The sequence below is a fragment of the Centrocercus urophasianus genome, unplaced genomic scaffold, assembly GCF_019232065.1.
Source record: "Centrocercus urophasianus isolate 14NV4802_14NV808 unplaced genomic scaffold, USGS_Curo_1.0 seq_59, whole genome shotgun sequence".
Lineage (NCBI taxonomy): Eukaryota > Metazoa > Chordata > Aves > Galliformes > Phasianidae > Centrocercus > Centrocercus urophasianus.
In genome coordinates, this window is record NW_024885188.1 from 306,988 (window position 1) to 332,708 (window position 25,721).

The 25,721-nt window shown below is 45.0% G+C and overlaps 1 protein-coding gene across 1 annotated transcript in view; it reads right to left on the reverse strand.

Annotated features, from left to right (window-relative positions):
* FBN3 (fibrillin 3) overlaps positions 1 to 25,721 on the reverse strand; it is a 126,755-nt gene that overhangs the window by 75,038 nt on the left and 25,996 nt on the right. Inside the window, 3 exon segments of the mRNA XM_042836325.1 lie at positions 14,171 to 14,266; positions 18,086 to 18,181; positions 23,623 to 23,721. Coding sequence (XP_042692259.1) covers positions 14,171 to 14,266; positions 18,086 to 18,181; positions 23,623 to 23,721 — 291 coding nt within the window.

The window sequence follows — 25,721 nt, forward strand, 5'->3', positions numbered from 1 at the left end:
CTCACCACCCTCTGGGTGAAGTAGGTTGGGACTCTTCTCCATGTTGTAAATTTACCTATAAGTGATTCTATGATTCTATTTTCCTGCTGTACAGTGAGCTTGGAACAAAGACTGAGAAGGACACAACAGAGTGAGGACTTGTAATAGTCTGTCTGGTTTAAGAGTTCTTGTCTCAACATTACCACTGTGTGAGCTGCAGCCAACTGCTTGCTGCTCCTTCAGCAACGTTTCTGTATGTGAAAAGCAGCAATACAGTGGCTTATGCTAAGGGGGGGGGAAAGGTGATCATTGGAAGAAGCTTATCCACAACAGAAATATCTTGAAATAGAAGAAAGAAGTCTCAGGAATGACCAAGCAGAAACAAATGACATTATCTTTCTAAACTCAGTCAGTGGAAGTGAAAACATTGCACACTCCTTAGTATCTCCTTATCGCAGTACATTGTAACAGGCAATGGCTTTTCTCTGCATTCAATGGAGAAAGGATCTATTTATTAGGCAGATTAAAAAAACATGCAAAAAGGGCAACCTTAACTTTTAGATTGGAAGCAAATGTGTGCTCAGAGCTCAGCTCAGTAAGAGATCAACCAGTAGCATCTCCTAGGCTAGAAACACACTGCCAGCCACAGTGACTGCTCACGGAATGGAAGAAGCTCAGTAGGAAACATGGAAGGCAGCTCAAAGGCCACGACCACAAAATCATCCATTGTCCTGATGAAGCACTGAAGATGTAACAGCACTGGCACTGCTTTCTAATGCCTTGTGTAAGTCACTGATCGTGAGAGGTATCAGAATAAGGTGATCAGATACACCCTGACCTGTTAATTGTACACCATCTTGTTTCCAGCAGGACAAAATCATATGCTCTGAGTCTTACCTCTTCAATGATTGTGGACTTTCAAAGGCAAACGCATCTGGCTTACCCAATAAAAAGCCAATTTACTGCTCTGCAAACTGCTCAAATTGTAGAAAAGTGTGTGGAATTGACCCTGTCCACTCCTTGTGTCCTTGGGTTGGAGTTCAATTCATTGATTCTTGGGATAAGATTACTCAAAATTAAGCTCAGAAAAATTTTAAGTCCTCTTTTTATTTTTTATTTTTTTTAATCCCAAAACATTTTTTTTTCTGGTCTCCCCATGAAGAAGTAGTTGCTTCATCCATTCATTTTGCATTAAAAAGGCACTTTGTTGAGTGGACTTTCAGTACATCTCCTCTCAGGAAAGGAGACAAAGGTTAGTGCTGGGGGTGAAATAGTGATGAGAGAACCTGAGCCCAGTTCAGTTTGTCCACCCTTCATTCATATCCTGCCCCACACAGGAAGGGTTTGGCTTTCTTGCAGGGTTCCTAGATTTCCTTCTAGTTTCTTATGCTCTTGAGGAGCAGGACAACACACTGCTGCAGTTCTCAGACACAAGTGTGGTTTGTGGACCCTGCTAGGCTGCACAAGTCTGGATCTCCTGTGCTACTGTGAGCTGAGCACCCATTTGTAGGGCCTTGACTACACATAAGTCAAGCAACGCCTCTCCTGCCACTTTGCATTTCCTCTTCCATCTTCACAGATTTGCAGATGACAGTGTTGATGCCCATCACCCTTGGATTGATCTCAGGGCACTGGAGCTGCAGCCCTGGTGGCCTGGTACTTTGTTCCAATGTGCCACGTGTTCAGATCCACTCAGCAGCGGCTGCCCTGTGGATTTAGCTGTGTGAGATAGATACCAGGGCAATGCACAAGCTCTGCACCTTCTGTTCCAGAGGTGCTCTGCTTCCAAATGCACTGATCGGAAGGTTCAGAAGCATCAGAACACCCTGTTGGATACCTGGACACACTGCATCCTGAAGTGACAAAAGATCAGAAGATAGGAAGTCTCCTTTCTGCTTAACCTACAGCAGGCAATGAGGTGCCAGCTACAGAATGGGAGGCCCCAACCTGTGGGCCTTCCACCACGTGGAAAATAGCAGTATTAGATAGCTACACTGCCCCAACACGGGGAGGAAAGGAGTGTGTGATCCCCTCACCAAGAACTGTACCCTAATGCCCTAATGGCCATGCAGCAAATTGGGATGTGTCTACATCCCACCAGGGCTATCAGCCAACCATGGCACAACTTTCTGCAAAGACCAGAGGGAAATGTGGTTTCTCAGGACTATAGTTAGGCTTATCAAAGAAGCCTTTGATAAGGGGAAAATAATAAGCTGCAGCTGTGTCCAGAGCCAAACTCCACGCATGGTGATGTCTCTATCGGATCGTTTTGCATAAAGCATGCTACAACTTAGAGAAGTAGAAGTTGGCACAATCTTTGCTGTCTGGACTACATTTGCTTAATAAAGCACTTAATTTAGGTGCTTAATGTAGAGAAATGTTTAATATGGCAAAACTGGAGTCCATCCCTCACCTCTGGAGGCAAGCTGAATAGAAGGAACACAATCACATCTCTCAGCTTTGAGTTCTGTTTTATGTCTCATCATCCAGATTACCAGTCTTTCTAATGGAAGCTTTTTAATAAAAAAATATTATTTTTTATTGGGAAAAAGGAATAAATCTTAACACTGTCAGTAGCATTTATCGATCTGATTTTTTGCTTGAAGTAATTTCAAATGTCATCTGGAATTAAGTGGAAGAGCCACTCGTTATGTGCAGGTAGACTCACATCTCAGTGACTCAAATCATTCAGACAGCTTTGATGACAGAAATGAGCCACAGTAGCCACTGTTTCCCATCGTTTTGTTTTTGTTTTTTTTTCCCTATCCCAGAGAGCTGTAACCCAAGAAAAGTTTAAGAGTTTTTGAAACCCTGGAAGAGCCTTTCAGCTCACGGGATTCCGGTGGAGAATCACACGAAGTGAATTTCAATTCAGTGTTGTATGAGCGCAGCTTACTGAGCACTACTCCATCCATGCTCACTGTTTTTCTGAACCAACAAGAGATACCAGCAAGGCAAAGGCACAGATGTGTGCCTAAAACAAAAGCGAAGACTGCCCTGCAGTATAAATGAAATGATATTTCTCCCACCTCTTCCAATCACGGGATCAAAGCAGACTGTTCCATCAGTCCTACTAAAATCCATTCCAACGCAGAGACACAAGAACAGCACAACAGGAAGGAAACCTCTCCCTGTCCTTCATCAATCTTTCACCATCTCCACTGTGCTGAGTTCACGTCCTTGCTTATCCCCTCAAAGTGCTGCATCGTCTCAGCTGAACAAACCTCATTAAAAGTCCTTCTATGTTATCTAGGGGATCACTAAATGTCCACGAAGTTTCTGTGGTCCCCTTTGTTAGCATGATGTACGTTCTGGCATGCCTGATCTCTGGGGCAGTTTCCAGCTGAAGGTATGCAATATGAACACTGGCTCCTGGCTATTCTACTAAAAGCAGAATTTTGGAAGGATTATGACCTAAGTTAGAAAGGAGTGAGCAAAAGGAACGTGTTTATTGCTGGCTGCTTCCTGTTAGGACTTTCACACTGATGCTAAGGGGATCAGACACACCCTGTGTAGCTGCTGCTTTTCTCATAAGACTCCACATTAAGCTGGAAATGTTGAAGAAAAAAAGAAGCAAATGTTCTGATGAGAAAGCTGAAAAGCTGGGAATAATTCACTCAATAACTCTTCTTATGGTTGGAGAAGCCTTACATGCAAGAATTGTGGAGTATTCTGCAATATCCCCACCATCTGATAACCTGTGTGGTTTAATGTGCCATCCAAAGTGACAGATCCATGAACATAATCTGTGCGTTACAAGACAGAGCACATATTCTGGTTATATACAGCATGGGGTGTCTTGTCACTAGAAAAGCTACGGCTGGAGGGAATGTATGACATCATTTTGGATTCTTCCTTCCCTTAGACAAGACTGACTCTACCAGTTTTTGTGTTGCTTGCTATCAAGCACTGGCAGTAAGAGAAATCCACAAACTCCTCCAGAAACTCTTCTATCTGGACAATAGATAAAAGTGGCAGTTAGATTAATTGACATTAAATGTCACAAACAATATGCGTAGAAATTAGAAGGATGAGAGGAACTGCTGTCCTATGCAGAAAAGATCTTTGAGAAATTGATGAAGCACACACAAAACGTGCTCATCTCATGACCTGCAATTAGTCTTACTGCTTGTTAATGGAGGTTTCTTCCAGGACTAGAGTGGTCTCAGTTGTGAGGAACCCACTGTTTGCAGAATCAAAACAAACAAACAAAGACATCAAAGTCCTCTGGAAGCTTTGAAGAATCTACAGACGCAGACATGTTGTACAGATCAGAAATCCCCCGAGATTTCGGAGATCCTCATGTTATGCACGTGTTAAATATAAAAAGCTTTACCTCGACATATGGAAAACAATGGACATGCAAGAAGAAAGCAGGCCACTGTCAGGAGCAAAATGCACTGAGTGGTGCCCTTTTCCCTACGTGCTATGTCTTGTTTACTAGCAGATGGTGTGGCTCTTCCTTCCATGAGTAGCTGTGGCTTCACCTCAAGGCCTGTTGCAGAGGCTGGCCATGACCAGGCCAAGCGATCAAGGCCGACACACATCAGATACACCCTTTATATGGATTCAACCTGTACAAGCGTGGCAATCTTTTAACACTCCTGTCCTGCTCTCCTTTTTATCTCTGCGCTCAATGGTTGACTTCTTGTGTTCGTAAAAAAAAGAAGAAAAGGAGAAATAAGAGTCCCTTGTAAATGACAATGTATTGTTGTAAGACATGGTGAGAAGGTGCTGTTCAGAAGTGTTTTCACTTCATCCAAACCCAGTGCTGGATTTGGTTTCGAAAGAGAGCAGTTCTGCAATGAGGACTGAAAGAACAGGAGTTACTTGCTATGTTTTCAATGGATACTGATGTTGAGGGCTTCCTGTGGCTCAAATCCTTTTTCTTTTTAGCACTGCAATATTGTGTGCAGGACTATGGATTGGTTTTCATATGTTGGCTAATGATGAGCCAGAACTCAGACAGTGTGTGCCAGTTCTGAGTTTGCTATTATCCTTATAGATGGACATGATCAATTTCTGGGTCTTCATGGTTTTGGACAAAGTTAACTAGCAGGATAGGAGCAATACTGTGTTCTACATCTCTCAGCCGAGCATCCATTAGACAAACACTGTCACAGAATCACAGAATGGCCACGGTTGGAAGGGACCTCAAGGATATGAACCTCCAACCCCCCTGTCACAGGCAGGGTCACCAACCTCCACATTTAATACCAGCCCAGGCTGCCCAGGGCCACATCCAGCCTGGCCTTGAACACCTCCAGGGATGGACGGGGCATCACAGCCTCTCTGGGCAGCTGTTCCAGCACCTCACCAATCTCATAGGAAAGAACTTCCCCTTGACATCCACCTCAGTCTCCCCTCCTTCAACTTCAAACCATTTCCCCTTGTTCTGAAGTTATCTATCCTTCCAAAGAGTTGATTCCCCTCCTGTTTGCAGGCTCCCTTTAGGTACTGCAGGCTGCAATGAACTCACCCCTCAGCCTTCTTTTCTCCAGGCTGAACAAGCCCAGCTCCCTCAGCCTGTCTTTGTAGTGAAGGTGCTCCAGTCCCCTGATCATCTTCGTGGCCCTCCTCTGGACCCTCTCCAAAAGCTCTCAATTGTCCAAGGACACAACAGCCATACACAACATGTACAGCCTCATCTTCAGGAGGCAAAACACAAAGCCTCTTGAGACAGAGCATGGAACATTCTGGGCAGAGAAATTCTCATCTGCACCAATGCACACTTTGCCTGGCATCTCTGACACATCCCAAACTGCAGGCTTCCTGTGACTCCCCTCCATCTGGGACATGGCACCTGGGAACAGATATGCAAGGCTCCAGAATGCTTTAATGAGAGGTAGCAAATGGCATCTACGGTGATGACTTCACCATTTGGATGGGAAAGAATCCCACAAATTAAACCTCATCCTTCTAACACAGGAGAAGCTTCCAATCCTTCACTCAAGATAAATAGCATTTTTTCCAACAATTTCTTTTCATTCTTGAAAGAGGGTAAAATCAAATAAATAACATCAAAATGTTTCCTTTTCTTTACAAAGAAAACTCTAAAGGAAATCATTACATAGAACTAGTCTCTCTCCTCACCGATTCATTTTCTTCTACACTAAGTCTTTCCCTCCTAAATCAATTTAATGTGAGTTCATGTCACCCAACATGTCAAGCAGAGGGAGGAAATGATGCTAAGATTCCTTGAGTACTTTGCTATTACTGTGTTTACTTCTGAAGTGGAGCATTTCCTGAATGAAGTGTGAAGGTAGTTGACTTGCTCCCATTACAGAGCAGTCTCTTACTGCTGAGCTGTTTTGAGCTGTTGAACATGCAACCTGTTGTCTGTACAGCAGCAGAAGCTGCTGCTTGGTGTTGAGAAATTCAGTTTCTTAACAGTATAAGACTTAAATTATCTCATTTTATGGTTTATAGCACAAAATAAAAGCAAATCAAAAGCCCCCCAAAAGTCTGTAATCTGATAGACCTATGCATTTTGCATGCATTCTGTTCACCAACACAGATGGGTACGCATTTGATGCATGCCTGTCTAAACTGACACCCAACTCTTTTATGGAGTTAGACCCTCACAGTGCACTGGAACAGCTAATGGCCATTCCAGTGTTGGTGCTACAAACAACAGAGCTGCATCTGTCCAATGTTAATGATCCTTTCTGAGAATCCAAATGCTTTGGCACAGATGTTAGCTGGACAAACGGAGCTGTGTGTTCAGTATCATTATATGGCACTGCCTTCTGTACAAACAACAATCTGAGATAAGGGTACAATGCTGTACACTGCAGCAGGCAGAGCTCTACAGGATTTAAAGGTTTAAATCCAGCATCAGATAAGCCACTGTATGACAACCAGGGACTCTGCCTGCAATCTTACTGCATATTCCCTCTTCATCTGAAGATGAAGATGGGATTCCCATGAGATGGGATTCCCAGGGATGGGGTTTGCTTGGATAAATGTTGAGAAATTCATAGTGCTAACATCTGAGGCAGAACTGATCACCTAAAGGAAACATCTGCGTTTGCTCAGTGAATCTTGCCCTCCAGCACTGCTATCACTCCACCACCAATCAGTTTTGTGAGCTGTTGTGCTCAATTGGAAGTATCAACCCCATAGGAGTCTAAAGAGAGGAGATTTAGCACAGGGGGGCTGGACTCATTCCTGTGGAATACAACCAGCTGGAACTAACCTCCTCATTAAGAATATTCTTAACGATATCTTTTTTCCAATTTGTACTGGTTTTGCAGCAGCTTTCAGTTCCTTCACCTTGACTGAGCAGAAGGACTCAGGTCTCTGCTTTCACGGACTGTAACATTCTAAAAGAAAGGTTTCTCATCTGATGAGCATTCCCTCTGAGCTGCTGCCAAACAGTCACTTCTGTATGTGCACAGCTGGTGAGGGTACAGCCCTCAGGCTATCAACTGTGTTTGACCAAAAGTTATTCCTGAAGTAATTACACCATTTCATTCAGGTGTCCTTGACAAGAAATGCCCCTGAGAAAGACTGGTGCTTCAGCTTCTGTGAAGCACTGAGAGATTTCTCCTGGGTAAAGGGAATCCTTGGCATTCTGGGCTATGGCTGTGCTGAGTGCAGGGGTTCTCCTGCAGAGCTCTTTGGTCAGGATGCTGATAGGCAGAGGGCAGACAGAGCAGGCCTTCCAACACCTCAACAGCACGCCACGCCAAGCAGACAGCAGTGAGTGGCACTGCTACGTTAGGCATCATGTGGGCTGTTTCTGCTATACTTTAACCCATGGATAACAGTGAATTTTGATAATGGATTTTTAATGGTTTTTATTTCAAGCTTCACTCCTTTCAGGAGTGGTTTTGGTTTTTTTCTTAGGTTGAGGCAACATCTCCACCTGCAAAAGCATAGTCAAATACACAGAGTGCTGATGCTGGCTGGAGACAAACCAGCTCCTGGTCCAGAAGCCATTCACGGTAATATGCACTGGTCTGAGTCTATCCTTCCTGACAGACCCATCTCTTAACATGGCTTTCCAATCTGAGGCACCTTATGGTTTATTTAACACTGTGGTTCCAGCCTGGAGGCAGCTTATCTGGAAACATGGACAGGAGCAAATGCTCAGCTGGCTTTATCTCACCACATGGTCCCCTCAATTGTTCTCTTATCAGTGACAGTGGGTGACTTACCAGCTCTGCTGGAACCCTTTGGTGACTCCTCACAATTCCCATGCTGCAGCCAAATGGCTGCTATTTTATTGAGAAACACAGGGGATGGATATGTAATGAACTGCCTCACCAAGCATAAGCTGTGTCCTGAGCCAGGATAGAACAGCAGACCTGGTTCAGAATGTAACATCTCCACATCATCCAGCTGTGAATCAAACCAACTGCCCATTTCAACAATGAACTAGAAGAGATGGAAAGATGCAGTTTACAGCACATCCTGTCTTCTGCAGGCTGCAGGCCACTTCTGTAAGTAGACAGCTCAGAACTGAGGGAAATCACTGTAAATAATAGGTTACCATTTCTGAAGGCAATTAAAGACTGCTTTAACTACCTGATATTTTCTTTGTAGTCTTTAGCCAGGACAACCTCCCATTTTGTACTCTGGAAGTATATTTAAGGATATTAGAGTTACTTAGGCAATAAATAAAGCAGAGAGCTGTTCAGTAACTACCAACAGCTCAGTAACTACCAACAATTCAGTAACTACCAACAGCTCTCCCTAGAGAGTAGATACCCCAAGTGGAAAGGAGAAAGGCGAACAATGTCTCATTAGACAGTAACTGGTATTAATTGAAGCTTTCTCCCTGTGGAGACATGGTAGGAATCTTAAGTATTTCTAGAGTACTCAACCACGTATAGAGCCACGCTAGGAGAGCATCAACATGGAGCCTTGGGCTGAAACTTGGACTTCCTACATACAAAGTCAGTAGGTTCCAGGTTCTGTATTTATTAATTGTATGTATGGTTCTTCTTCCTTAGGGATGAGACTCAGAGCTAAACTGAGAGCTAAGCATGATCCGTGCTGCTTTCAAACCTGTCTCCTTGTTACTGGAAACTTCCAAGGATGCTTGTAAATACGTCACATACCATGGCTGACTTAAAAGGTGAAACTCAGTCTGGGGCTTAAGGATTTAACGTGCCCAGCAATGGAGCAGGTATTCAGCTTCTCCTTGGAAGGGTTAAGTTCTTCACTGTCACACTACTGGTTACCAGTAAGTCAGTCATAGCCACCTCACCTGGCTGCAAATTCCCAGCCTTCCCAGCCAGGAGCCTCTTTGAGAAGTGTAACTTTTAACATCCCCCAGCCAAGCGAGTGCTCTGTTTGTCTTGGCAGGGAAGACCTGTGTATACACAGCTGGAGAGCTTGTTTTGTCTCTTGGTACAAGTCTGGACCAAATCAAATCTCTATAGGCTTTCTAAAAATGCTCTCTTTATTTAAAGAATTTTATACATTACAAGATGTCTCCAAAGTTTGCCCAGCCTCAGTCCCATTTTGCCTGCCTCTCCCACCCCCAGTTCTGTTCCTTCTCCTACCAAGCACAGAGTGAAGTCCTTTGGATTTTTAAACCTATCCTGGCATTGCTGTGTCCAGAACTGTCTTTAAGAAATGTGTAGGTTTCTTTACAAACACAGTCAGTGTCCATACCAACTTTAGATGACTGCGAGCTAAGGAAAAAGCAAGTGGCTTTACAGACAGCTCTGGAGCTCAGGTTCAGGATTTGGCTGGAAGAGAGCCTGCAAGGTAGTCTTCAAAAGGGAAGGTTTCTGTCATAGTATCTTTCCATAACTAATGCAATGTGTGTGTGCTTGAGAAAGGCAAAGGGAGGGATTAAAGAATACGGTTTGCAGTACAGTAGAAAGGAGGAGATTGGAATAAAGAAACGTTACTTACGTAAAGATGTGTGGAGGCTTTTACAGAGCTTTCTAAGCTTGGCATCCAGTACGTGTGAAGCTCAAACTACAGCAGAGGCCTTTCATGTGGCACCTGCACCATGAAGTTGGGTAGATACTTCTACAGCCCAGGAAACATTGCACAGCTATGCTGAGTTCTGCATGTTTCTGCTGGCTGCTGTTCAAACAGGACTGACTGATGCCTGGGCTACCGGAAACCAACTGTTATTCCTATCTCACCCTCTAAATCATGTTGCCAAAAATCCCCAATTTGGAAAAAAAAATATTAAAGGGAAGAACAGACCAATCCTTGAACAGAGAGTTAAACAGAATTATCCCAGTGTTGGGAAAGTGAGAGGATAGAAAAGCAGAATGTCTCCAGGGCACCCTGATTTGAATCCTGGGAGTCTGCACATCAGCTTGGTGTTTCAGTTTCATTTCTGCTCTGTGCCACTCCAGCCCTTTGCCAAACATCGTTATCACAGCGTTGTGAGATGTCTCTCGTGTAACTGGTGATAGGACTGGAGGGAATGGCTTCACGCTGCGCCAGGGGAGATTTAGGCTGGACATTAGGAAATACTGCTTTTCTGAAAGAGTGGGCAGGCACTGGAATGGGCTGCCCAGGGAAGTGGGGGAGTCACCGACCCTGGAGGTGTTCAAGGAATGTCTGGATTTTGTGTTGAGGGACATCAGAGAGAAGTATTGGTGATGGGTGGATGGCTGGACTGGGTGATCCTGTGGGTCTTTTCTAACCTTGGTGATTCTATGATTCCATGTCCACCTAAGCCAACAGAAAACGATGAAATTTCATATCTCAGAGCCAACACCTCAGCCACAGCCATACTGCCCAAATGTAAAGCTAACAGAGCCACTCAGCACGTGCTGGCTGGATGAAAGGCAGCAGTCACCTGTCACTGGGAGCCAAACTCTTTGCTCCTCATTGTGGCGTTCAAATATTGAAGAGAGCATAGAAACAGGAGAGGAAACGGCTGTTTATGAGGGTGGACAGTGATAGGACAAGGGGGAATGGTTTTAAACTGAGACAGGGAGGTTTAAGTTGGATATTAGGAGGAAGTTTTTCACCCAGAGGGTGGTGAGGCACTGGCACAGGCTGCCCAAGGAGGCTGTGGATGCCCCATCCCTGCAGGCATTCCAGGCCAGGCTGGATATGGCTCTGGGCAGCCTGGGCTGCTGGTTGGCGACCTGCACTCAGCAGGGGGTTGGAACTGATGATCTTTATGGTCCTTTTCAATCCAGGCTGACCTATGACTCTATGATTCTATGAAAGCTGCAGATCCTTGTGAAGCTGCTGGTATTCATAGTGGATGAGCAGCTAGCACCAAACTGCATGAGGTTCAAAACAAAACAGAGCTGGCTAATGCTTCTCTTTGCAACGTTGTTACTAAAATAAAGCTGCTTCACTGAAAACCTGATATTCTGGTTGTAGTTTTCTAGATTTTCAAATAAGTACTGTACCAAATCATAACAATAACTTGCAGATGTTAGAAAACCGACTTTCTGGGTTTTAAGTCTTTGTTCATTTGAAAACCAACAGCTGTTAGCTCTGGTGACATCATTAGTTTTCATTTTTGAGGATATGTGGTATTCACCCTCTTCAGCCCAAAGAAATGGTGTCTTGCAGCAGAAAGACCATGTCAAATTGAGGGACTTGTTGCAGGAGTTTGATTCTAAATTGAAAGATGCAGGAGGCTGCAGAAATGGTCCTTACACCATAGGAACTGAGCGCTTGCCTGGTGAACTGCAAACTGTGTCTGGCAAAGTTCCTGCAAGCTGTCCAAGTCCTTAAACCAGCAAAAGCTTTTAGTCCCCTAACTGCATGTGTTCTTTGGACATCACTCTTCCACAGCTGCTGCAGTGAGAAGCAGCTGCACTCCTGAGCAGCCTCAAAGAACCTTGGAAATCTGGTTCAAGATAGGCACCAAAATTAGCTGGAGAAGTCACTGATATTTTAGCTGTTGATGAACAGTGCTTACACAGCATCAAAGCTTTCTCCCCAGCCCCCTGACCCTCACACTCAGTACAGTGCACTGCACTGGGGCTGGGCAAGAAGCTGGGAAGGAGGCATAGCAAAGAATCATAGAATCCTAGAATCACAAGGTTGGAAAGAACCTACAAGATCATTGTGTCCATTGTCCTCCCACCAACCACTGCTACCACAAGCACTAAACCAGGTCTCATAGCTCCTCATCCAGACGCCTCTTGAGCACTGCCAGGGACGGCGACTCCACCACCTCACTGGGCAGCCATTGCAGCACCTGACCACCATCTGAGAGAAAAAGTTCTTCCTTGTGTCTAACCTAAACCCCCTCTGGTACAGCTTGCGGCCATTTCCTTGGGTCCTGTTTGTTTGCCTGGGAAAAGAGGCCAAACCCCTCCTCATCACAGCCTCCCTTCAGGAGGTTGCAGAGTGCAGTGAGGTCTCCCCTGAGCCTCCTCTTCTCCACACTGAACAATCCCAGCTCCCTCAGCCGCTCCTCATAAGATTTGTGCTCCAAACCCCTCGCCAGTTTCGTTGCCCTTCTCTGGACACACTCCAAGGCCTCAACATCTTTCCTGTAGTGAGGAACCCAAAACTGAACACAGCACTGGAGGTGCGGCCACTGCAACCAGAGCTGAGTGCAGGGGATGCTCACCTCCCTGCTCCTGCTGGCCACACCATTTCCAGTGCAGACCAGGATGGCATTGGCCTTCTTGGGCACTTGGGCACACTGTCGGCTCAGGTTCAGCTGAGCATCAACCAACACCCCCAGGTCCCTTTTCTCTTCACAGTCATAAGACGGGACTTAACTGATGGGATACTCCCCATGCCATATGACTTGAGCTTAGCAGTAAGATCTCAGGAAAAGGAGGGAGGAGGAAAATGACATGGTTCTGGGTTCTCTCCAGCAGTTCCCTGTCTTTTTTGAAGTGAGGAGCCCGGCACTGGGCGCAGTGCTCCAGCTGTGCTTCCCCAGAGCAGAGCAGAGGGGAGCAGCACCTCCCTTGCCCTGCTGGCCACGCTCTGTGCAATGCACCCCAGGGTCCCATTGGCTTCTTGGCCACCAGAGCACACTGCTGGTGCGTGGTCACCTCTCGGTTAGCCGGAAACCCAGGTTTTCTCTTCAGGGCTTTTTTCCAGCAGGGCAGCCCCTAACATGTACTGATGCATGTGGTTATTCTGTGATTCTGTGATTCTATAATTCATCTTCAGGAGCATAACCCTACCTACTCTTGTTGAAGCTCATTGGGTTCCTCTCTGCCATTCGCCATCCTGTCCAGCTCTCACTAAATGGCAGCACGGTTTTCTGCAGTGTTAGCCACTCCTCCCAGCATTGTATCATCAGCAAACTGGCTGAGGGTGCACTCTATTCCTTCATCCAAGTCATCGATGTAGATGTTGAACAAGACCAGGCCCAGTCCTAGTCCATTTTCCCTCCTCTCTCAGTGAATAGGAAGGGGCTGATAGTGTCACCTTCCTTTATGAGGATGCTGTGGTAAGGGGCTTTCTGGCATTTCTAAGCCATTTCTTGGTGATTGAGAAAAGAAGCAGGGAAACGCCCAAGAGAAAAACGCAATTTTTGTGCTGAGCACAAGGGTATGAAAACATGTTTAACAGCTACTGCAAGAGGCCACATGTGGGTGAGGAGTATCCACAGAAACAGAACAGCAGGCACTTTACGTACTTAACACTTGATAAGCAGAGATCCCAGAGAGTGTTTTGGACATGGGGTTGTTATTAGAATCATAGAATGATGAAGGTTGGAAAAGACCTCTGAGAACACCAGGTCCAACCGTCAACACTTCACCACCATGCCCAATAAACTTGAGTCATGACTGCTCTCCCACTGGAATGGCAGCATGAGTTGGTGCCCTTGGCTCCTGAGCAAAGGAAGAACCAACCAAGATGAGGGAACATTTACACTGATGAGGAAAAAAACTTCATTACTCGGTGGATCTCAGCACCACAAGATTTTCTGAGGCTATAAGGATGTATTTGAGGAACATCATCTCTCAAATATGACAAGTTAATAAAAACTGAAACTAACTATATATAAAAAACAATCACCATATTCATACTGAATATGAAGAATTCCATACCATCAGCTATGCAAGCGGAAGAGATGAAGTTTTCTCTCACAAGACAGTTCTAATGCCTGTAGTAAAACTTTTTCAGACCCAATTTAATCCCAGAATTAGGGACTGTATCATCAGGCTAGGAAACTGAGAAGAAATTCACTTAGAATCAAGTATCTCTAGCATACATACTTGAATATACAACTCCTATGCTCAGTCAGTGATAATATGAAGATGTTTCTTACCTCTCTCACACTGGGGGCCGGTGAATCCATAAACACAAGCACAACGGTTTGGTCCAATGCAACGACCTCCGTTCTGACAGCTATTTTCACAGACAGCTGTTTAGAAACAGAAATGGAAATCAGTGATTTCTGCTCTCAGGGAAATGACAGCGTGAGCTGTGTAATGCTGGAAGAGCTCAGGATATCTATCATCTACTTTGTGTTATTCATCTCTTCCACGTAGTGAACATATCAAGAAATGCATGATCTTTTCTTTTTCTTTCCCCTCGAAAATGATTTCCTGTTTATGAGTGAAACCATTTATAAAAAGGCTAAAAACTCCCATTTCACTTGAGAGGATTTCCTGTGCTCTGGAATCTCAAGCTCATTCAGGTCAGCACTGGGACTTAAATGTCAAGGTCAAGATGAATTTATACAGATGAGAAACTGCATAAAGGCCATTTAAATCTAAGGAGAGGAGAACAGGAAGACAATAAAATGTGAGAAGAGAGCAGTCAGCCATTTCATCCCACGCAACTGAAGCAAGGAAGAACCAGAGGCCAGTGTGATATGGCAGCAAACATTCTTTGACTTTAGATTAGCCCTGCTATTCTTAGTTGAAAATCTCCTGTCAACATGACAGAAGTAAAGGCAGAACACTTATGTCACTGATTAGGCTTTTCTAGCTGAAAAACCTGCATGACGTGAGCAGTTGCTGGTTGTGACAGGTAAGAATGTGAGCTGCTGAAGAAAGTTACAGGTTGTGCTGCAAGCATTGGCTGGGTTTTACTGGGAGGTGAGGTGAAATCGTGGTCAATTGCCAAACCTTGCAAATAACTGACTGGGGACTTCTGAGGGTGTTTTAGAGGTCTTACAAGGCCAGCAGTATTTGAATAACTGTATTGGTAATAGCATGCAAGGCTGAGACTGCATCAGTAATAATATCAGAAATAGCAAATTTGGGTACAAAGAAACAAAACTGGGACAAACAGGACAAAGTTTATTGGGAACAGGTTTACCTACAATTAGACTGAGGCAGAAAATGAAAGTGGTGGTGGAAAGCAGGGTCAGGAAACAAGTGGCAGTCAGGTATGCCGTGTGAGCTGTGGGTGCTCATCCTGCAGGACCACAAACTAAACCTGCTGTTCTGACTGCACCACCATGTGCGTCAGGAGGACCCAATGGTTTCGATTTCCCTGGCAATTAGAGGAACACTGAATGGATGGATCAAACATTCTGGCACAGTGTCAGTGCCCATTCTAGGAGGCGCTGGCGTCAAGTCATCATTTCCTAACGTTGTGGTAGGATGAGTTCATTCAGGCTGGCAGTGACATCAAGAGATAATGCTCTGCAGGAGAAAAATAACTTTCCAGAGAACTGATTTATTCAGAGACATGAATAAAGCTCAGCTGGTAGGAACTCCTCTAGAAGTGAAACGCTTTCAACTGTTTTGAAAATGATTGCCTTTTAGTCTTGCTATTTCAAAGAAGCTATATCCTTCACAGCAAAACTCCTGTGAAGGATTGTGGATCCAAAGGGTCTCTGTGCCCTGTTTTTCCTCCATAGAGGCTGAAGAAGCAAACTAGATGAAGCTGGGACCCTCGTGAGGGGAGAGGGTTCATCCCTCCTACAGAGAACTCCCTTCCTTGGGATGGTTAAAAAACATAAATCAGAGGCTGCATCTTCTCTGTTTGCTCTTCTGGTGCCACAGACAAGCTGTGCTTTCATTTTCTGTCACGTGGTGTGATCCTATAGGAGTTTGTTCTCAATAACCTCAGGCAGTAAGGAACCACTTCTATGCCTTTGAGATCACCATTGCTCAGGCTACAGCACCAGCCTGAAAGCCAAAGGCACGAGGAGAAAGAGGATTGCAGATCCTGGAAGCTCAAGATTAAAGTAACCATCCTTTTGTTCCATCAGACCCTCTGGCAGATTCTGTGATCAGAATGGGAGTGGGAAGTCCCTTTGTGAGCAGTAGGTAAAGGAACACAAGCCTGAGAAAAGTCAGGAAATTTGGTTTCTTCTGTGAACAATCCACATTCTGCTGTAGCAAGTGTGGTATCACCAGCTCCCAAAATGGAAACACCTGTCTTCCTCAGACCTACCTTCTTCATACACCCACACGAGCTGGCATTCTGCTGTGTGTGAATACACAATGGAAGTCAGCACTCATCTCAGCAGAAGTGCTGCACAGAGTGGCAATGATAGGCTGAGAGGGGCAGGATCCCACAGAGCTCTTAAAATCTCAGCACTTGTTGGGACTAATTAGGGCTGCTAAGGTTTTCCTGAAGTTCCTACACAAATTTTCACCCTTTGAGCTACTCAGTTGCCTAGCACCACTGGCACACTGAATATGACATGTAATCTCACCTGAAAAGTGAGGCCCACAGCAATCTTGTCCAGCACCTGAGCGTGGCCATCACTAGCTGCGTGCCAAGTGCCAGGCAGCAGAGGCCAGGTGCTGCTGCACATCACAGCCTTCAAAGGTTACACCCATTTCAGAGCTGAGGAAGCTGAAAACTGCTTGGCTGGAATGCTGCCAGCGGGGTCCCACCCTGCCAGTGATGTGCTGCCAATATCTGAACCGTTACGAAAACCCTACTGAGGATATTATAGGTGGAGCTGGTAGCAGCACTTAATAAAGGTTGCTTAGCACGCTCCAGTATAAGCTCTGGTTTGCTGTTACTTACAATTTTCCCAAGCTTTAACTGTTCAGAATGAAATTTTCCATATGGTGTGGATGTCTTCAGTTGAACTTTTTGGAACGTTCCAGCAAAAATGAATCAGTTGTAGCTGAGGATAAGCTTAGGGAAAATATGGTCTTTTGTCTGTCCTAAAGAAAATTCTCATAGATTTCACCAAGAACCTCAGCGGTTCTCACATTCATACATGGATTTGAAATTTGCCTGTAAAATTCCATTTGATCAGATATTCTTTTAATATTCTTCTGCATACTTGCTTGCCAGCTGCTTATTACAGACAGCACGTAAGTTCTTCGGTTGTTTATTCCACAATACAAATAACCATTTAACTGCCAAATCCTTTCATAGGGCACTGGGGAAAAAAATGCAGTTTTTCCCTATGAAAAGCAAAGATGCTTTGACAAAATCAAGTTATAAAGTTCAAGTTATCAAAGATCAAGTTATAAATCACTGTGAAGTTTCTTTGGGTGACCACGTTGGGGTTTCTTTATAGACAGACAGTGCTGTCACATAAGCAGAATTAAAAATTTAAATCTTCAAAATGTAACAAGTATAGTTTATAACCAAAACATTTTTGCCTTTTTTAAAAAGGTTTTTCCTCTTCTAATTGAAAGCAGACTTCATTTGAGCTAAAATGAAGGTTTCCCACAGGAAGACTTTTCCCTGAGAATATGCTGTTTTCCTAAAAATATTTTCTAAAAATATTTACAGAGAAATAAAACGTAACTCCAGCTAGCTGTAAAACAACAGGGGACAATCAGCAAAGGCTGCACCTGCCCTTCCTAGCATGGGGTGCTCAGGCTGAGAGCCAAGAGATGTGCGTTCAAAGGCCACACCTTTGATATGAGCTCCCTCACACTCATGCCTGGAGAGCAAGGTGCAAGTCAAGGCAGGTCATGACTTTGAGGTCAGCAGTGCACAATGGGCAGCGCTGGATGGCTGTGCACAGTGCAGGGCAGTTTGGACCTACAGCTGTGGGGAAGCAGAAGGATGGCTGCAGTGACAGCGTTGATCTTCTCCCAGCCACACCAGGCAGAACAAATGTAACCTATGTGCCAGTGAGTGTGAGCTGAGATTCCAACGGAGAGCAGAACGCAGCAAGGACATCAAAGTCTGTGCTGCAACCAGCACATCAGTACGTGCAAGGTGACCTCTCTATTTATGGGGCTGTACAAGCCTAGCCTTGCCCTTCTGCTCTCTGTGCACACATATAGCTGGTGTTGCAAGTACTTACGCTGCCCACAGTACGTTCCGGTGTAACCTTTCTGGCAGAGGCAAGATTCCTCATTGCAGCTTCCACCGTTCATGCATCTGACATTGCAGGTTTGGACTGTGGAGAAGAGCAGAGAAGTCTTACAAGACAATGCAAAAAACAGCCCATGGCAAGAGGTGCACACCTCATCTGTAACCTTCTTAATCTCCTCTCCTCTCAGTGCACAGGTGATGTTAAATATTCCTTCAAGTTAAATGAAGTCACTGCTGAAGTCTTGCCATAGAATATGTGCCCACAGTGGGTTAAAGGCTTGTACTTTTACTGAGGTAACATTACTCCAGAGCTTGTTACAACTATGAACACTGTAGTCCGTTCCATGTTCCCTGGACACAAGGCATTTGGGCTGTACTACAGCTGGAAGCATTGCACTGTTGAAACAGGGACAAGACACGAATGCTACAGGCAGGGCAGGTGACACTTCAAGGCCATGTCACACAGGACAAGGTGGGATTGCTCTCTTACGGCAAGCAGTCTTTAACAGAAATAGACATCATTCTATGGAAACCAGAGGATCCTTCATTACAGGATCCACCCTGATTAAACAAGACATGGGACTGAGAGTAAGGGCATATTTACTCCTGTTTCTCTTTCTTCTGGGATACTACACATTTCAGATATTTGTGTACCCTTTAAGCTATTTTAAAGTTTTTGCTCTATTTTCAAGCTTTTCTCATCCTGGGTTATTTAATCTTTAAAACGTTTTCTTATTACAAGCATGTTAAATGCTGAGGGGGCTTGGGAGTAGAATTTATTCTGTGAAGGAAAATCATAAATGTTAAAGGTATTTCTCTTCTTTTTCCAATGACCATGTGGCCTTATTAATGAAATCCATCTACAAGAGATGTTTTTTTAACAAATCTGCAATGAAAAGCAAGCATTATCTATTCTTTCTATGTTAAAGTTCAGCTTCCACTGTAGATTATGGAGCAATGAATGTGAATAATACGCTGTAGGAAAACAATAGTAATACAGAAGAATCAGGCAGTTTTACACTGATGGAGACACATCGCCAGCACTAGGTTTAACTGCTTCATTACTATACAATATTTAAGGAATGTGATATTAAAGCAGAGGAGCCCCAAAGGGGAGGTTTATTACTAAACTCTGACTTACAAATACAGGTCAAACAGCTTTCATTTGTTACTGAAATGCCTGGAACAACGCATTCTTTCTTTGTCAAAAATGACAACTCAAATTGCGAGTGCCTCAGGTTATAGCAAGTTAAGTGAAAACTGTTTTTCAGCACGTACATCACAGTTCCTGCCTGCCAGGATGGGAGGGCTGAGAGAGCTGGGGCTGTCCAGCCCCCAGAAGAGAAGGCTCTGCAGAGACCTGAGTGCTGCCTTCAGCACCGAAAGGGGCTGTAAGAAGGAACAGGACAGACTCTTTAGCGGGGTCTGTTGTGACAGGACACGGGGAAGTGGTTTCAGACTAAAAGGGGGGAGAGATTTAATTTGGGTGTAAGGAAAGTCTTTACAACAGAGGCGGTGAGGCACAGAAACAGGTTGCCCAGTGATGTGATGGATGCCCATCCTTGGAGACAGTCAAGGCCAGGCTGGACCAGGCTGTAGGCAACCCGATTGAGCTGTGGATGACCCTGATCACTGCAGGGGAGTTGAATTAAATGACCTTTAAGTATCCCTTCCAACTCTAACAGTTCTGTTGTCCTATGACTTGGCAGCTTGAAGAAGGTGGGACAAGGGAATGCATGTGTAAGGAGATGCTCAGATGAGGTTTGTGTCTTCTCTCTACGTGTAACAACAGCTCCAAAACAGAAGAGCTGGGGGCAGTGCAAATGAAACATCTGCCCAAAAGGCAGCAGGAATCGTAAGTGTCCAATAAGGATTATTACATGGTTCATGCTTTGTTCATAGAAGGCCTGACAGGAAGGAGTGGAGTGAGAAGTCTTGGAGCTTTGCGTTCAAAATGCTAAGCACATGTGCTGTACATTTAATTCATATATTTCTAGTATGGTTTGAATTAGTTATAATGTCTACAGTCCTTCCTATTGCTTTATGGCCAGAGATGAGGCCAAATTTAGATGAAACTTAATCATTAAAGAAACTAAGCTTAGGGCTTCAAAGCATTGCCCAGATTGCCAGACATGAGACCAGTCTTTCTGCGAAACAGCTCTGTCTCCAGCGTGTTCTAACCCTACATCCCTCACTACAATTAATCAGTGCTGGGAAAGCAATTACATGCCACAGATCTGGGAGACCCACCCAGAAAGAGGTAGCTAGGAAATGTATGTCTGTCCGCTGTCCATCTCTCAGAGCTTTTTCCTACACAGTCTGCTTTGCTTTGTACTCAATGCATTCAGCAAGGACTAAGATTTAATGAAGCTGAGAAAATTTAGGAGTTTGGAGTGCAGACATAATGCCCTGACACTCATCCAGAAATTTTCCAGCTAATTGGCAGTGATTGCTCACAGCAGGTCCTATTCCTTACTGCTGCTGTGATCCCAAGGGCCCTGAGATCCCATTGCTATCTCATTTATCTGCAGCACTGGCACTGAGAGGTCTGCTAGATTTGGAGTGAACATAATTCAACCAAGAACTGAAAGGCCTGTTACACTTCCTTGGGATTTTCCAAGATAGCAGAGACAAAATTTCTAGGAAAAAGAGAATGACAATTCACCCTAATTAACTCTTCCCATTGCACTGGATCAGTGTTACTTTATTTTAAAGGATCGTGGCTGATTTGCCAGCCATCAGCAGTGCAGTCTGCAGACAAGTTTTATGTCTGCTAACAGATTGCTACTATCTAAACAGCCACTTGCAAATTACTCTTTAAATATGTCAAGTAAGAAACCAAACTTTCTGTTATGACAGAGAGAGGCAGAGCAGCTTTTATTGCCTCTGGAATGCACTGTTTGACTATTTTACCTCCCTGAAGCATTCATGATAAATGTAGATACAAACATCCCCTCAATGAATGCCAGATTTGATAAAACCTCTGCAGAGAAACCAACCCTACCCCCTAACCCTGAGTGCCTGCTGAAATCCACCCCAGGCACAGAGGAATGCCAAGTCTGTGCCCAAATGTATATACTGCTCACAGCATTCCTCGCATTCCTCTGTGATTGCTAACATCTGGACCCTCATTCCAGAAACTTTTGTGTCTCCAGCACCTTCCTTTCGGCAGAGCACTGGTGAGGTCTGCAGAGCAGTGCTCACATAGGCTTCAGTGCTGAGCACTTTCTGGGGACATCTGCAGGGTTGAAGGGCAACATGGCACTCTGGGATCAGATACTGAGAATCTCCTTCTTTGCGTCATGCTCTGAATGTGGTTTTGAGGCTCGACGGGGCTTGGTCTCTGGCCTGCAGTCAGATGCAAGTCACTTTATTAACAATAGCATGCCTATAGATGGGCAATAGTGGAAAATAAATTACTGAGTTGTTTCCAGCAATCGCTGTGAGACCTAAAAAATCCCACTGGATTCTGCACCTTGCACAGAGCCCTGGAAAAAATAATCAGCATTCTTAAAACACTGTGCCACCAGCTGCACACACAGACCATAGACTCAGAATTTCAGCACGTCTGGCGTTGGGAGGGACCTCACAGCCCCCTCAACCCCACTCCTGCTATGCGCTGGGTTCCCCCAGCTCAGGCTACTCAGGGCCCATCCTTGGCCTGGGGCAGCTCCAGGAACGGGGCTCCCACAGCTCTGGGCAGTGCCAGGGCCTCGCTGCCCTCCGAGTGACGAATTTCTGCCTGACATCCAATACATACAGGCCTCACTGGCTCCTCTGGATGGGCAAGAGTACTTGATAACCACCTCCTTCCGGCCTCTGAGTCCTATGAAGGACTCGGATGATTTTGTCTGCTTTTTATCAGCTGCTTGGTAGGTATCGCAGTTCTCTCTTTATCAGCTGTTTTCCAAAGAGTCGTGCACAGACACACACAGGTTGGTTACAGGGCTTGCTGAATGGCTCCATCCAGCCTCCCCATGGCCACGACGGCTCTTTTTCTGGCCACCCAAGGAAGGCGATCTCCCACACCCCTGATCACCTGTCCAAGTACCGCGCCACCCTTTTGTGTACAGTCCAAACATCCCAAGCTGCAACTTGTGGCCAGCAGGCATTGTAACACTGGCTACCACCACCAAGAAAAGTTTAACTCCACTGCCTCCATAGCTTCCAGAACTCACCGATCCTTCTGGCTCTTCTTCGACTAAATCAGCTCAGTTCCACCAGCTTCACTTTTGAGGACACACACTCAAGCCCACTGCTGATCTATCCTCATCTGCTACACATCCCTCTTGCAATGGCAGCCCAGATGCAATGCTCCAGCCACAGTCCCACTAAGCAGCTAACAGAGAGGACAACACCTATCTTTGACTTTTTCATTATGATTTCCTTCATCTAGATTGCAGTGACTGGTTTTACTCACTGCCACGATGACTCCTGACTCCTATTCATCCTGCTATCTACCATAAATCCCAGATCCATTTTGACCATACAATACAGTGGGAAAAGTTGCACAGAGGAACAGAAAGTCCACACCAGTGAATATACAAGGCCATCAGCTAACAGGGGAAATGGCTTTAAACTGGAAGAGGATAGATTTAGACATGATATTAGGAAGAAATTCTTTCCTGTGAGGGTGGTGAGACACTGGCACAGGTTGCCCAGAGAGGTTGTGGATGCCCACACTCTGCAAACATTCAAAGCCAGGCTGGATGAGGCTGTGAGCAACCTGGTTTAGCAGGAGGCGTCCCTGCCTGCAGCAGGAGGTTGGAACGAGGTGATCTTCAAGGTCCCTTCCAACCTAAACCATTCCACAGTTCCATGGTTGTATGATTCAGTCTCAAACAGGAGGAGTGCCTTCTATGCAGAGCCATATGCCGTAGAGTAATGGAGCATCTGCACACAGAATCTCATCTTGAATATGTTCTGAAAGAGCTACCAGAGGGTTATGGGAATTGCCTGCTGGATATTTGACTGTCACTCTTCAGAGTCCTCCACAGTTTGTTTCTGTGCAGTATTTTTCAAAAACCTCAGCCACACAAGTTCCTCCCCGAGCTTTTCAGGTTTTTGTCCTGAAAGCCTGAGAGGAGAGAAAAAGGCAGAAAAAGTGGCAATGGAATTTCTGCACTCCCAACTCTGCCAGCACGTTAACTTTGTGTCACTGCAGTTCATTGAAAGCACTGAGCGACTCTCCCTGACATTTAAATCACAGCCTAAGCAAAACATGAATGAATTTAACATTGGAAAAAATAATTGTTTAGTAAACAAAAACAGTGATGGATTTAATTCCACTTCAAGGAGCAGCCAGGAGTGGTTGGAGTGCTGCTATTTGCTGCTGTGAAATTCAGTTTCTGAGCTTTATCCTGCAAAATTTCTCATACTAAAGAAGCATAAGTCAAAAGAAATAAAAGATTTTGCAAATACTGCCCAAGTCAGTTTAGGACCCGCTAGCCTATTGTGACTGCAGAATTTTTATGAAATCACATAAATTCTCCAGAGGGAGAAGAATCACCACCACTGTTTTCTTACCTCCAGCTGAGCCACAGTTGGGAGAGAGCTGCCCATTGGAGCACGTACACATGTTTGGCCGTGAACAAAATCCATCACCACAAGAATTCCTGCAAATTGCTAGAGGAAGAGAAGGAGACAGTGATTAGTGCAACATGCTACTGTGTGAGCTTACAGGCACTGTTTTGGCTGTCAAAGGGGTGTGAATTCACCTTGTGTGAAGAATAACCCGGAGAAGAATATGGACCACATTTTGAGGACCCTGGTATGGGCAGAACAATGGCAGAGAAGGATCCATTCATTCACAGGGCATGAGTTCCTTCCAGGCTGCCCAGAGCCTGAGATGCCCCAACCCTGGAGGTGCCCAAGGCCAGTCTGGCACCCACCTCATGGCACTGTCTGAACTGAATGGCCTGCATGGTCCCTTCCAACCCTGTCTATGATCCTAAAGATGTCTTCCTTTTATCGCACACTGCAGCTGCCTCTGTTACCGCATATTCACCCCAGAAGAAAATGTGGAATCTCCCTGCCAAAAACGTCTGCACTCACTGTGACATTCACAGTGAGACAGGTTTCTTTAAAATGTTGGTGGCCCCATGAAGCACTGTGCAGTCCATCGTTCGGCTTGGAGCAAGCAGACTGTTACTGCGATGCAGCTCCAGCAGAATGAAGGCTTAGCTGAGTCAGCCAGAGATGCATTAGCACGATGCCTTCATGTTATCCTTTCTTGACAGGAACCCGTTAATCTCTTCCCCTTCCCATGCCATAGGAGCCAAGAGCATAGCTGACAGCTGATATTGTTTCACCTGTGTAAGCAGATTTTATTAGAGTCCCATGAAACCTCATCTCTGTGTGTTTTATAAATACAATCACAAGGCAGAATTCCCTGAGGACCTCCAGCCCAGATGGCATGTTTTACAGCTATGAGAGAAGTCAGCAGACAACCCTCAGTGCTACTAACCCTGCATGCCACCGAACGGCTATTTGGCTGTCAGTTCCTTAACCCTTCACTTCAATCAGAATTAAAGTGAAGCCCCGCGTGCTTCATGGGGTGTCTGCTCTCCACAGAGAGGCAGACTTCCTAAGGTGATGATTTTTTGAGTTCGCTCATCTCTTCCCAAGGTGAAGGAGAATATGCAGAACATCGATCTTACCAATCAATCTTTCCATCACCAAGGGTGAAGTCAAATGCACTTAACTCTGGAGTCGTTACTTACTGCTGATTTTCAGTGAGTTGCTTGCCATATGATGGCACTGGTTACTCAGTGTGTGCAAGGACACATAAACTGACCCCATCACTTGTGATGCACTAGACACCATTTCTTCTAAAAGCACAAGATTTGCAGCTCTGGGCTCAGCTTTGTGCATTTGAGATCCTGGAAAACTGCCTTCTAGGAAACACAAGGCATTCCTCACTAAGACAACTGAGTTTTCAGCTCAGTTATTTCAGTGAAATAACTTGCAAACATTATGTCACAGATGCCAGAAGAGGGACCTATGGTTTTCCCCAGCTTGAAATATCTCACTGTCCATTATTTTTAGGAAGTTTTGCAAAAAAAGCATTCCAGATGTGCTCTAATGTAGAAGGTTCTTTCAGAAATCTAAGATATGGGCAAATCCAAGCTCAGAGTGTTTTCTGCTATTTGGTATGTCCAGGATAGGTCAATATCTGCAGGACACCATTCATTTCCAGTATGTGCTCACTGTGCTTCAGTACGTAGCATGATCAAACACAGGCACAACGATGCCTTTTGTTTCCAGTAAGAATCTCATTTATTTATCCCATGGGAGCATCCATCTCCAAGAATCCATGGGAGCATCCTCTGAAGGGCAGACCCCTTCATCTCCCTATAGCTTATGCCTTACTCTGCAGAAGTGACAATCACCAGCTACAGGTCCCAAGGCCCTTAATGGATTGTACAGGTGTGTATCAGCACCAGAGAGTATAATAACGCTCTATTCCAAACAGGACAGCTCTGTTGAAACAGAGGTGTGCTCCACACGAGTCACCATTCTGCTTTAGAAACAGGACACTGAAAGAAAGGTGCAAATTCCTGCTTGTGGACACTTCCAGATGATAATGTACTTATAATGGCAGCATCTAGCTCTTGTCCTAGCAG